General features: G+C 36.6%; 2 protein-coding genes across 5 annotated transcripts in view; both read right to left on the bottom strand.

Annotated features, from left to right (window-relative positions):
* Positions 1-6,616, bottom strand: part of LOC106934459 (collagen alpha-1(XX) chain-like) — a 53,302-nt gene extending 46,686 nt beyond the window's left edge. Inside the window, exons 1-4 of one of the 4 annotated variants that reach the window (XM_015014377.1) lie at positions 6,274-6,616; positions 6,096-6,190; positions 1,443-1,553; positions 256-360 (exon numbers count right to left, since the gene is read on the bottom strand). In XM_015014377.1, the coding sequence (XP_014869863.1) occupies positions 256-360; positions 1,443-1,545 (208 nt within the window). In that variant the 5' untranslated portion in view covers positions 1,546-1,553; positions 6,096-6,190; positions 6,274-6,616. The remainder of the gene's footprint in view (positions 1-255; positions 361-1,442; positions 1,554-6,095; positions 6,191-6,273) is intronic. The other 3 variants (XM_015014378.1, XM_015014380.1, XM_015014381.1) reach the window with 3 other exon arrangements.
* Positions 6,617-7,462: 846 nt separating this feature from the next.
* The window catches only part of slc35h1 (solute carrier family 35 member H1), an 11,078-nt gene continuing 6,408 nt past the window's right edge, over positions 7,463-12,132 (bottom strand). The window contains exons 6-10 of the mRNA XM_015014382.1: positions 11,188-11,356; positions 10,996-11,079; positions 10,344-10,519; positions 9,299-9,428; positions 7,463-8,770 (exon numbers count right to left, since the gene is read on the bottom strand). Of these exons, the coding sequence (XP_014869868.1) occupies positions 8,625-8,770; positions 9,299-9,428; positions 10,344-10,519; positions 10,996-11,079; positions 11,188-11,356 (705 nt within the window). The 3' untranslated portion in view covers positions 7,463-8,624. The remainder of the gene's footprint in view (positions 8,771-9,298; positions 9,429-10,343; positions 10,520-10,995; positions 11,080-11,187; positions 11,357-12,132) is intronic.

The raw sequence follows: 12,132 nt of genomic DNA, 5'->3' as shown, positions 1-12,132 counted from the left end.
ATTTCTCAACAGGTTGTTGCTAGGTAACCAAAGAGTGAGTGAGTTAGTTGATGCCACCAACATTTCTTAGCTTAGAGGCTAAAGTCTTTCCTATGCCTTCATAAGAAAGGCTTGGACTTCTGATAGTCCAACATACTTCCCTCTGAACATAAAGCAGGGGTTGTTTCAACTCTATTTCCAGACGAATATATTTATTAGGGAATCTTAGAAGTTATAACTTTCACCAGTTTAGCACAGCTTGGAAAATATTCTCACCTGACATTGTTCTGACCCGAACTTTGTATCCTTGAACGGGACCATCGGCCTCCTTCCACTTCATCTGCAATCGGTCCTCAGACAGAACGGTCAGCTTCAGACGACCTTGGCGGTAACGAAGATTTGGAAGAGAGCAACATTTAGGATTTAAAAAGGATCTCTGTCTGTTGTTGAGGTGATTATTCAGGATTTTTTAAGATCAAAGGCTCAAACTGGGATGCTATCTTGGTTCCTCTCGCTCTCCCATGGCGGTCTAGCCCCTCTCACTTCCTCCTACACAAATCAAATCCCTCTCTTGTTCTGACTTCATCTGCATAATTTCCAGCAGGGGTTTCCCAACAAGTGGTATCTTTCATGTCCCTGTCGTCCTGCCCTCTATCCGTCCTCATCTCCAGCTGCCCCCCATCCGTCAAAGCAAGCCCTGTCCTCTGGACTGGAGCAGAAACAGGAACAGGACGCCAAGAGGGTCAAAGGTCATGTCAGAGCAGCGTCACTCAGTTACAGTATGACAGGGTACTGAATGTAACATGTAGTGGTGTAATAGAGGGAGGGGAAAGCGGAAACAAGGAAGACAGAGGAGAGCAAACATGAGCATGGTGAATCCCAGCAGACTGTTTACAGCTGATCTGTGAACCTCCAGCACTCAACAGCTCCTTTCTGACTCGGATTTACGCAGACCGTCTTCATCCTTGGACAAGGGGGCGGGGCCACAGGGGATCTGATGGGTCTTTGCAGAGAAAGGGTCAAGGTTTCAAAGAGAGCCTCTAATAACAATAGCATTTCCAGATATGCAGAAGAAAACTGCATCTGTGCTCTGATTTAAGATTTAAACCTCATCTCTATTTTGTGTCTTACAAAAACCTGTTTGAAAATTTCAAATTCCAAAAATACTTTATTTGTTGGCAGGAAAGATCTCTTGTAGCAGTCTGTACTATAGCAAATTTGAATAAGCCTCTGACTGAAGACCCTCTGTTTTCCAAAGAAAGTCTCATGAAGAGAATAGTCAGGGTTGTCCATAACTTTCTTGATTTTTTAAAGAATTCCTCTTTGCGAGAGCATCTCCAGAGCTTCCACAGTCGAAAAAGCAGTTAAACACAGAAATACGTCTTAAAATTGGTACATTTACTTAAAAATGGGATCAAAATTTCTAGACTTTCTTGTAAGTTTAAAGGATCAAAGAATATTACCCTGGCCATGAACTCCTGAGGACAGCAGCAGGAAGATACTGAGCAGGAAACACAGCATTAGCCTTAGAGACGATGGTCTGGATGCGAGGAGGTGAGAAGACATGATGGGGCCTGAAACAATAAAATAATAAATGTTCAAAGTTTACTTATAGTCTGTTTTGTTTTAATTTTGGTCTCTTCTTTCAATTTATTTCCAGACTCCCAGACATTCCTGTAACCATTTAAAGAAATATTAGTCCACACTTCTCCATCTCTCTATGGAGCAAATGTGCTTTTAAGACACCTGATAAATACAGAAACTTCATCTTTCTTTAATAAGTAATGGCAATTAAATCTGTCTGTTTGTGTCCATCTGAAGTTAGATTTTAAAAAGTTTAGGTCCTGCAGTTAATTTCAATGTGTCCTTGGAAAGGACAATTCTAGAAATAAAAGATGGTGTTATTTTACACTTTTTAGTTGATTGCAGCATGAGCTGATGATGACAATGACTTAGGTGTATACTATCTGCATGTAAACAGGAGGTAAGAAAGAAAAAAAAACAGTTTTTATGCTGATTTTTTTCTGCCTTGTGGTTGCACTGTTGGTGTTTCTTCCGGTTGTCGAACCACTGAAATCCTGTAGCTTTGCAACTTTCCTCACAGATTCGAACCTGGATCACAGAAAGTCTGGAGAAGGTGACACTTAGGAACGTTCTTTTTAGAAGCACATAACATTTTTGAGGTGGTCTAGTCTGGAATGTAGGCCATCTATATGACTTAAATTGCCCTTTAGGTTTTAATGATCTTTTAGAAGCCACAGACTCCGGTGTAAACATCCTTCCTATAGCTTCACACATCCCTGTTTATGGATCTCTGTGCTGCCTTACTGCGCTCTCTCTTTTTTTGGACTTTGGCCGATTTCTCACTCATTTTTACAATAACAATCTTTATTGTCATTATAGAACCATGCAATCAATTACATGGATTATAACGAAAATGGTGAAAATAATACTACAGGGCATTTAAGGCCCTTATGGCTACCAGGTATAAGCTGCTCTTGAGATTATAGATTACTTGTAGTACCTAAACAATGCTGTTCTAAAAAGTGAAAATGGACTCTTTTCAAACAAGAGATACATGTCATTACTAGAAACCTCCTACAGCAATAAGCAGCATTGAAAGGTCCTGTGTTCAGAAAACAGGAAAAACCTTTCAAACCACTGACATGCAACCTGAACGATGCTTAAGAATCCCACTCTGTAATTACTTTGCTTGTGGTGGCAGAATATTGGAATAGATCTCTTATGTTAACTGAGATTTGTTCCTTTTGTATGCTTTTGTTTTTAAGTTGAGAAATCATTTTCGTTTTTTTGGACAGTTGGTTTATCGCTCTGGTTTAGATAATGTGCAGCTGGAAGGACAAGGACTTTAACAGGAGCGGCAAAAACAGATAGATTAGCAATGCTTGGCAACAGCTGATGGTGTCATCCAGGACAAATATAATCTCTGCAGCTCTGATACTGAGCCGTTACACAGTAAAAAAATAATAAAATTGTTGACTCAACTTCATTCCTTGTTGCTTTGACTCACTTAAGTTGCATCAACTTTAGCCGCCAAGTTCAATACACCTAATAAAAGCTGTTGCTACGACTTTAATTATGTTGACTTGATTGGTTTTAGGAATTACATTATTATTTTTTTTTTCTTTTTTGTGACTTTTTAACTAATTTCTAAGTTAAGTTGCATTGTTACATTTTTTTCTCTACCAATCATGACAGCTATAAACAGTCATGCAGTAACAGTCTTCAGTAAGAGGCCTTTTCATATTCATTGCAAGACAGACTGCTACCAGAAATCATTCCTGTCCACAGCATCACCATTCACAACGAGTCTTAAAGAATGACAAAGTTACTTAATTTCCCTTTGGGATCAAAAAATATTTTTCAAATTAATTGAATTAAAATGGGTTCTTTGCTAAGTTGCATCAAAAAACTTAGTAAAGTTTACTAGGTGTGAATAGCAAACTCCCTGGGTTTAAACTTAGCCCGAAGACAGATGTCATAACATAAGAGACAAAAAATACATTCCTACAAAATTGCTTAGATAATGGGAGAAAAATGTTCAACGAAAATGCCTCAGAAAGTAACATACTGATCAAGATCACTTTGAAATATTCTAAAAAACAAAAACAAAAAAAGTCTAACATCTTGGAAGCAAAATATAGAAAATAGGAATGCCCCAAGCTTTTCTCCTACCATTATTATTTGATTTTGAGTTTTACAAAAATGTTATTCCTCATCAATCGTTTCCTGGATAAAACCCAACTCGTCAGCTTTTCCCATGGGAACTCTACTTGAAAGGATTCAGACTACAGATTTGTCAGTGCTTGCCCCATCGCATACCCTGAAACTTCAGACAGCTTAATGATACACAGGACAAACACTCAAGACTTTAAGTGCCCATGAAAATACCACGCCTCCTTCTCAGTGGGACGATTTCTAACAATACAACAAGCAAACTTGTTATATTGTTGCTGTCAGCACTCCTGTGAACTTTCATTTGCAAGTCTTGCCTAAATATGATGATTTTGCCAAAATTCAGTTATTAAAAAACATTGCTCAAGACCTTAAAATCTAACCAGGTCAAACTAGTGTTGGGAAGATTAGAGAGTTTATAGTTTCATAAAAGCCTGACTGAAGTCAAATGAAAGCAGTAGTAGGCAGATGACCTTTACAGAACTGGTTCAGAATTGTTGATGATTGTTGTCTGTGAATAACAGCACTGTGTAGCAAACTCAAGCTGAAAAACTGTAATGACCTTTCACTGACCCATGATTATGCCTCAGATTGCAAAAAATTATTCCAGACTTGTGAGCAGAGTCAATACAAAATTATTATTTTTTTACGCTTTTTGTGTTTTTTTTGTTTTTTTTTTGGACAAACTTCAACTCATTTTACTTTGGATTTTATGTGACAATACACACACCAGGTACTGCGAAATGGAGAGAGGAAAATGATAAACAACTTTCTCTCTGTCAAGTAAACCATGTTGTGAGTACTGGGTGACATTTGTAAAGTTACACAGTAAAAAATTAAAAGCAATATTCAGCTAAATTTAGCCTGTCATAAAAAAATGACTGCGTACATTTCTCAAAGTCATATTTTCACTATGTTATTCATGGTGACGTACAATGTCAGAGCTCCAAGCTAAATACTTTATTCACAGGGTAAATACAAATCAAGGAGCTTACAAATTAAATATTTAGTAAAGAAGCTAAATATTTAATCTGTAAACTAAATATTTAGCTCCAATCTAAACATTTAACTCTGACTGAAATATTGCCCCAAATTAAATATTTATTTTGCTAACTAAATATTTAGTTTGACAACTAAATATTTCACTCACACTAAAGTCGTGAACTAAAAGAAAGTTGTAGTGGCTGTGGGTGATATGCTACTGGGGAAAGTTTCTACTGTTTTAGTCTTTGTCTTGATTTTTTGTTGTTGTTTTAAATCATCTTAGCACATGTTTTTAAAAATAGATCTGGACAGTAGAGAACAGCCAGCAGAGACAGCACAGCGCTGTGACGAAGCTTAGGAAGGGATAGATTATATGGCAAAACCTCAAGTAATAAGGGAATAATAAGTGAAGCAGACAGCAGTCCCATAATAACTATGCAGTAGGTGCAGATTCACAGCTCAAGCTAAAACGACATTTCCCCTGGACAACCATTCCCCTCGTGATACATGATGGCATCAAGACTTGAGCGATCTCCATCTTTTCTCTGATCTGCCTGCTGTGTTCATTGGTCTTGGTGATGCTGTTTGTTCACTCCTGTTATCTAACAAACCTCTGAGGCCTTCAGAGAAGATTTGCATATTGACGGAGGTTCAATAGTACATAAAGACTTCTGAAGGCAGACAACTGAATTGGATTTTATTGAGTGTCAGACTGCATACACATTTTAAAACGTGTTTTTTTTTTAAAAAAACTATGATTTTCCTTCCAATTTTGAATTCTACTGCATTTGAGTATAATAAAAGAACTTTGTGACAAGATGTGAAAAGATTCAATAGGTTTGAATGGTTCTGCAAAGCACATGGGCCTACTATCTTAGTAGACTAAACACCAGTTCATTCCTGGAGCTTAAAAGCCTTTGTAGCTTGAATGATTTAGCTCAATTACTTATCTCTAAGAAATCTTCTGAGAATGGTCAGCAAAAGGAAGTCATGATAAAAAAAAAAGATTTTCCCACAGAAAACTATCCAGAAACTTTAAGAAAAGTCTATTGGGAAAACCTTTAAAAAAGCTCAAATTGGTTTCTTTACAGGAAACAGTTCATAGTAGTTAAATATATTTAAAAAGTTATAATTGTTTTTGAAAACAATTATACTTTAAGAATCGGACAAGGTGGTCAAAAGTAAACATTTAAAAAAGGTCTATTTAAAACTGCAGTCCAAATGCTATTTTACATTAATTTAAGGATTTTAATTGACAAACACGGCCCAGTTAACCTAAGACGTTTTGCATGTTGCGTAGTCAGAAAATCAACTTAGCATAAGTTTTAGTTCATGTTTGAGGCTAAACAACAATAATAACCGAGTACTTCATAGCCTGCTGCTTATGTAAATAATGTAACTCTATGTAGACAATTAAAACTTAAAAGGCAACTGACCTGAAGGCCACCAGGATTCACCTTACAGCTCAAGTGTTGTCCGGTCACGCAGGTGTCCGTTCAGGTGTTTCCTTCTCTTCAACAGACGGTAGAAGCTAAAAAAAGGTCCGGGAAAAAATAAAGGTGTCCCACCATCTTAGTTGCTCTTTGTTCAGGGAGCTGCCAGGTGATGTCTTACCTGGCCAGGTCGACGAATTCCAGGTTATTCCGTCAGAAACTCTCCAAACCGCATTCCACTGGAGGGGATGTCAAAACGATTCAGCAAAACCTGGAAACGAGCTCTCCTCGTGTCCGTACTGGAGAAGGAGCTGGGTCGTCCGGCTGCTCCGCTCCGCCATGGGAGTGGCTCTCCAAAGAATGTTTTAAAAAGTCAGAGAAAGTCAGCCCAGAACGTCTAAGCCAGGCTTCAAACCGCGGCTCTGCTCCAAACCTTTTTACTTTGCTTGCCAACACCACAGGTTCGGTAACAAGTAGCTGTAATTCTGATATTAACGCGGCTCAGTGGTAGAGCACGCGCACCGCGTGGAGCGGTAAGTGCTCACGATGATTGACCCTAGTTCGATTCCCAGCCTTGGGAGGTTTGCTACGTTTTCTCCTTCTTTCTGTCCAACTGGATAAAGGCCACTAGTGCTATAAAAATCTTTAAAAACATAAAGCAGTTGCTTGTTTTTGTCATTTTTATTTGTATGAAGAGTACTTTTAAGGGGTGTACTGACCCAACTGAAAACTTCATGCCAACAGCAACGAACAAATAGGATTTCGTAGGTCCAACAAAATTAATGCAAAAATATGTGGAAGTAAATCTCAACTTACACATTTATGTTGCAACACAGCAACCTGTTACAGGAAGTGAGAAAAGTAGTTATTCAGAGAAAATTCAACGCCAGAAGACAAGGATTTCACTGCAGAAACGTTGGACCTGGGCATTTTGTGCTTATCTATCCTACCCTGCCTAAAACTAAAACTAAAACAAACAAAAAAAAATCTACTTTCAACTAAACAGTTTCAGATTTTTATGCAGAGAATTATAGCAAACATCTGCAAGTCCATGTTTGTTAGCCTTGAACCCCCCAATCTACCACTTCACCTGATGTGAAGATCCAATTATTTCATGATTTGGTTGGAGACAATGATGGAGCAGCAGCATGATCATGCAATATATGCATGATCATGCATATATTGCCTTGTTCTTCACCATGATAGACTGGCTCATCAGTCAAATTGCTGCAGCTTATTCATCCACGCAGCCCCCACTTCAACACTGAACATGGCGCCCAGATACTTGAAACCGTCCTCTTGAAGCAGAAATGGGCCCTTCTCCCTCTTCTCCATTACGGACCAATTGAATGTTGAGTCACAGAAGCAAATGACTGAAACAAATTTATTAAAAATTTAAATAAGATGTAAATTTTTACACCCTTTTTATTAGTCTCCTTCCACTGAAAATTATACACATCAAAATCTTTTAATAAATAGCTATGCAAATCACAGACATACTCTTTAGCAAAAATAGCTCATAATAAGGCACAGCTTTGAAATATAAGAAAAAGCCTGGAAAATGTTAGTAACCTAACCAACATTGAACCAAGCTTTAAATTTACAGGCACAGCGTTTTAAATATTGGTCAAAGTATCCTGATAAACACTATGAAATTATATTTAGGTCTATGACATCTGATAGCTGCTTAATGTCAAGCTGTATGGAAAATATTAATATTGATGCAACAATCAATGGCCAGAGTCAGGAAATGGCTAACTTTCTCTTAATTATCAAGTGGAATAATGAAAAATAATTTTTCCTCACATCCATAAAACACATCAGAACTAAGAACTGTGAGCACTCTTCTTTTAAACACACACAGGATCCTCTTAATCCTATTAATCGGAAAAAGGATGACAACTTTATGATACAACACATAAAATAGAGATGATTATCTAATTTAGTCATTTTCTGTTGGATTCAAAAATTTCACCTCAATCAAAGAACCTGTAATTACTTTTTTATCATATTCATTATAGCCCTTAAAAAATAAAAATACTGAATATGTGAAAATTGGAACCAGAATTAATAGGAATATTTTTTCAGAATTGGTAGATTTATGTTACACATTAACTTTAGGGGAAAAAAAATAAAAAATTGTCCAAACTTATTCTCCACTAACTATCAGATTAACATCGAAGATATCTCCAATGTGGCTGATGGATAAGGAAAAAAAAAAACTCCATCATCTGATGTGTCAGAACATTGCTGTAAAGATATAGCACTGTTTCTTCACCTGTCAGACATTATAAATTCATATTTGACTGTATTTGCTACAATTTAATATCAAAATATCTTATTTTTTGTTGCATTTTAAGTCCATAGAGAAATGTATAGATAAGGAAGCAACAACAAAAAAAAAATCTAAAAGAAAAAAACTAAGAGGCTTGTGTCACACTGAAGCCCTTCAGATAGAAGAAAACAGAAACGAAGAAGCTGGAAGAGCTTCTGTAAAAGTTAAGGAATGAGCTGGGTGCAAGTGGGGTTTTGTCAATGCAGTGAGATTTCTTGCTCCTCCTCTTCATCGTCATAGTCATCAGCAGCTGAATCCTCACATTTATCTCCGTTCTGCCGAAGTAATGGCAACTGCAGCTCTGAACCTTTACTGCTGAGCTGCCGAATAGAAGGAACCTTATCTGATGGGGAGAAAAACAACATGGGTCAGACGCATTTCAAAAAGGGAAAATTATTCATACCTTTGGCAGAATTTGATTTTAAATTTACATAATCAAAGAGTTTCTTTTTGACTGGAAATGGGAGGCATTTCTCAAAATGTAAACAATGTAAAAGGCGCATCAATTCTGAAGATAAAACAATTTCCTTTTTTTTCATTAAAAAAAATGGCATGTTGAAAAATCAATAATGAACGGAAAAATCTTCACTAGATTACAGAAATAAAACACTTGAGGGTGTTTTCTAGTTGGACTATTAAGATCTGAATAAAACCATGACCTGCATGAAATTGGTACATAGAAGCAACAGTTTTAAAGCTCAGTACATGTTGTGGATGTTCATCAGAATAATTTTGGACATTAAAAATGGATATTAAATTAAAATCTAGGATATGCCATGGATCATTGATCCTGCAGGGATGTAGGAGGTGGGGGAAGAGGGAAACATCAGACTGGACCAGGCATGGAAGGTAACGTCTTTTACATACTTACTTTTGGAATAGTATGTTTTGAGCCCCACGTGTAAAGAAATCCCACAGAGACACACTGCGAACCCCAGCCAGTTCAGTTTGCTCATTCTGTCTCCCAGCAGAGATGCTGCCAAAAGCAGCGTACAAACCTCCTACAGGAAACAACAAGCGATAAATACAAATGGGTTAGATTACAGCTGGAAGACCAGAAACCACAGTAGGTCAGAAGAACAAGAGAAAACAGCAACGTTGCTGCACCTCTTGGGTTACTTCGACAGATGGATGCACTATTAAACAGTAAAGCTCCTGTAAAACTGAACTTAAAGTCTAAATTCTTTTTTTTTTCCCAATGGCCCTAATTCACTTTCATACGAGTTAAACTAAAATGCAACAAAATTTTACGTTTAGAGACGTCTCGCTCTCACACACAGCCTGTCAATCCGACTAGTCTGAGAACATAACACTAATTTAACAAAGAAATCCCCTAATTTTAATAAAGTCGTTTAATGTGTTAAAAATTGTTAAAGAATATTTAATGTATTAAACTTATTGATCATTACACAGATCAATACGTCATTGAGCCGTTAAGAGTAAAAAATATTCACGACATTAAGACAGTCCAAGCAAATGATGTTAAGGTAAATGATCTCCATTCTCAAATTAAATTGTAAACCACAATATACACAGAATGTTACAAAAAATCTAAAATAAAATGTTCTTGCTAAGTTTTCTGGCATTTAGCAAATAGAAATAATTTTAGTGATTCTATCCAACTTAAAACAAGAAAGGTTTAGTCTGATTTCATTTCATACAATGAGAAATTAAGTCAAAAGGTTTATTTTTTTACAAACCTTTTGATTAAGTTTATAAAAATATCTGTTTTCAGCCGTAAATTACATTTTCCAGATTTAGGCTTTTAATCAAATGTTAGACTGCACTTTATTACAAAACTGTTCAGTTTGAATATCAGTTATTTTCAAGGATCTACACAGAAATGAAGCAAGTTCCAAACCTTGAGAACACCTAATTGAATTTCAAACATTTTCAAGGATTTCAAGCATCCTGACCTTAAAGATTCCTGATATCGACAATGTGAGGCTGGAGGTTTTGGAGATGAGGAGGAACTCAGAAAAGCCCAACCCGAAGGCCAGCGTGCCGCCTGCACTCAGCGTCATGAGGGAATAGAGGAGTGGAGAGAGCTCCGTCACCCGGAATAACTTCTCCGAAGCACTCAGGCTCAGCGCTGCAGAGATAGGACGGACACAAGACAAAGATGGTGGACACGCTACAATATTTATCCTAATAGAAGGATTCTTCTTTAAGGTTGTTCTTCAAGCTATGTTATCAGAAAGAGCATGGATCATGGCTCATTTTAGAGAAATTATTTGTTACCACATTAGATCAAATTATCAATAAACATAACATTTTATGTAGTAATCAGTATGTGTTTTGTAAAAAAAAAACAACAAAAAAACAACTGCATTATGGATATGCTTGAAGAAATGTCAGCCAGAATAGACATAAGCATTATTTTGTAGATTTAAAAATAAGCTTTTGATACCATTGATCACAATATTATGCTGGAGAAGATAAGTAATTATGGTATTAGAGATCTTGCTTACTAATCGGTCTCCTGTTACACGGTGACAGTTCTAACAAATATGTCAAAGAAATAGATTTTTGATAAAAGTTATATACTGTTGCTTTAACTATACTCACCTTCATTGTAGAGAAAAAGGGGAAAAAGTCCAAGAAACATGAGAGGCTGGAGGTGGTACATGGTATCGATGGGATTCTGAAGACCTGAAAAAGAACAAAATATCAAACAAGCTCAGCTGACTTTGTGTTTTTAAAATTCACCTCCAAACTAAATAAATGATAGTTTCATACTGAAAATGACTCAAGACCGACCCAGCTCCGCTTTCTGCATGAGGACCTGAGTGAGGGTCCAGCGGATTCCCCCGATAAAGGAGGCCAAGAGCACCATGATGAAGCCCTCCATGTTGAACTGAGTCGATTCAAATGTAAACATAAAGAGGCCGCTGGAGATCAGCAGGACCACGAGGATCAGGAAGGGGTTCTGGTTAAAAATGGGAAAGAAGGAACAGACAGACGCTGTGGTGAGATTAGAATTTGTGTGTGTTGGAAATGTTTTGATGACTTTCTCAGACTTCCATTTTTCAGTAAAAAGAAGACTGTTATTATTCTGTACTAACAGAATGATAAAGCATTGACTTGATGTACTAAGAACCAAAAGGAAAAAAACAAGTAACATTTTGAAACAGACACTTATTGAAGGAAGAAACTGCATAATTCCAAAAACTAAAGGAGGCATTTGAGGGAAAATTATTCCATCATTATGAAGATTTCTGGGACCATTAAAATGTTTTCTAATGGTTTCTAATAGTCTTCCCCCTGATCATCGTCAAATTTGAATGCAAGAAAACTCTAGTATTGTGGGATTTGTAAAGGATTTCCTGAGCTGAAACAGGAGACCGCAGGAGACAGAGCTTTTTATGGAGCTAAATTAGGGCCATGCAAAACTGAGAAAAAGATTTAAATCTGAAAAAAAAAAAAAATTCAAAAGTACTTTTCAGACAAGTAGTTTTGAATTTTTATTATTATTATTATTATTATTATTATTGTTTAAAAATGTATTTTAATTTTCAAATGATTTTCTTTAATTTCAGTTTCAATTTTGTCTTTTTTTTTGGTACAAACTATGTGGTCCCAATTTAGCTCCATAAAAAGCTCTGTCTCCTGCGGTCTCCTGTTTCAGCTCAGGAAATCCTTTACAAATCCCACAATACTAGAGTTTTCTTGCATTCAAATTTGACGATGATCAGGGGGAAGACT

This window comes from Poecilia latipinna, unplaced genomic scaffold (assembly GCF_001443285.1).
Source record: "Poecilia latipinna isolate Pla-1442-1.1 unplaced genomic scaffold, P_latipinna-1.0 Scaffold1810, whole genome shotgun sequence".
Classification (NCBI taxonomy): Eukaryota; Metazoa; Chordata; class Actinopteri; order Cyprinodontiformes; family Poeciliidae; genus Poecilia; species Poecilia latipinna.
This window is presented reverse-complemented; position numbering and strand designations above follow the sequence as displayed.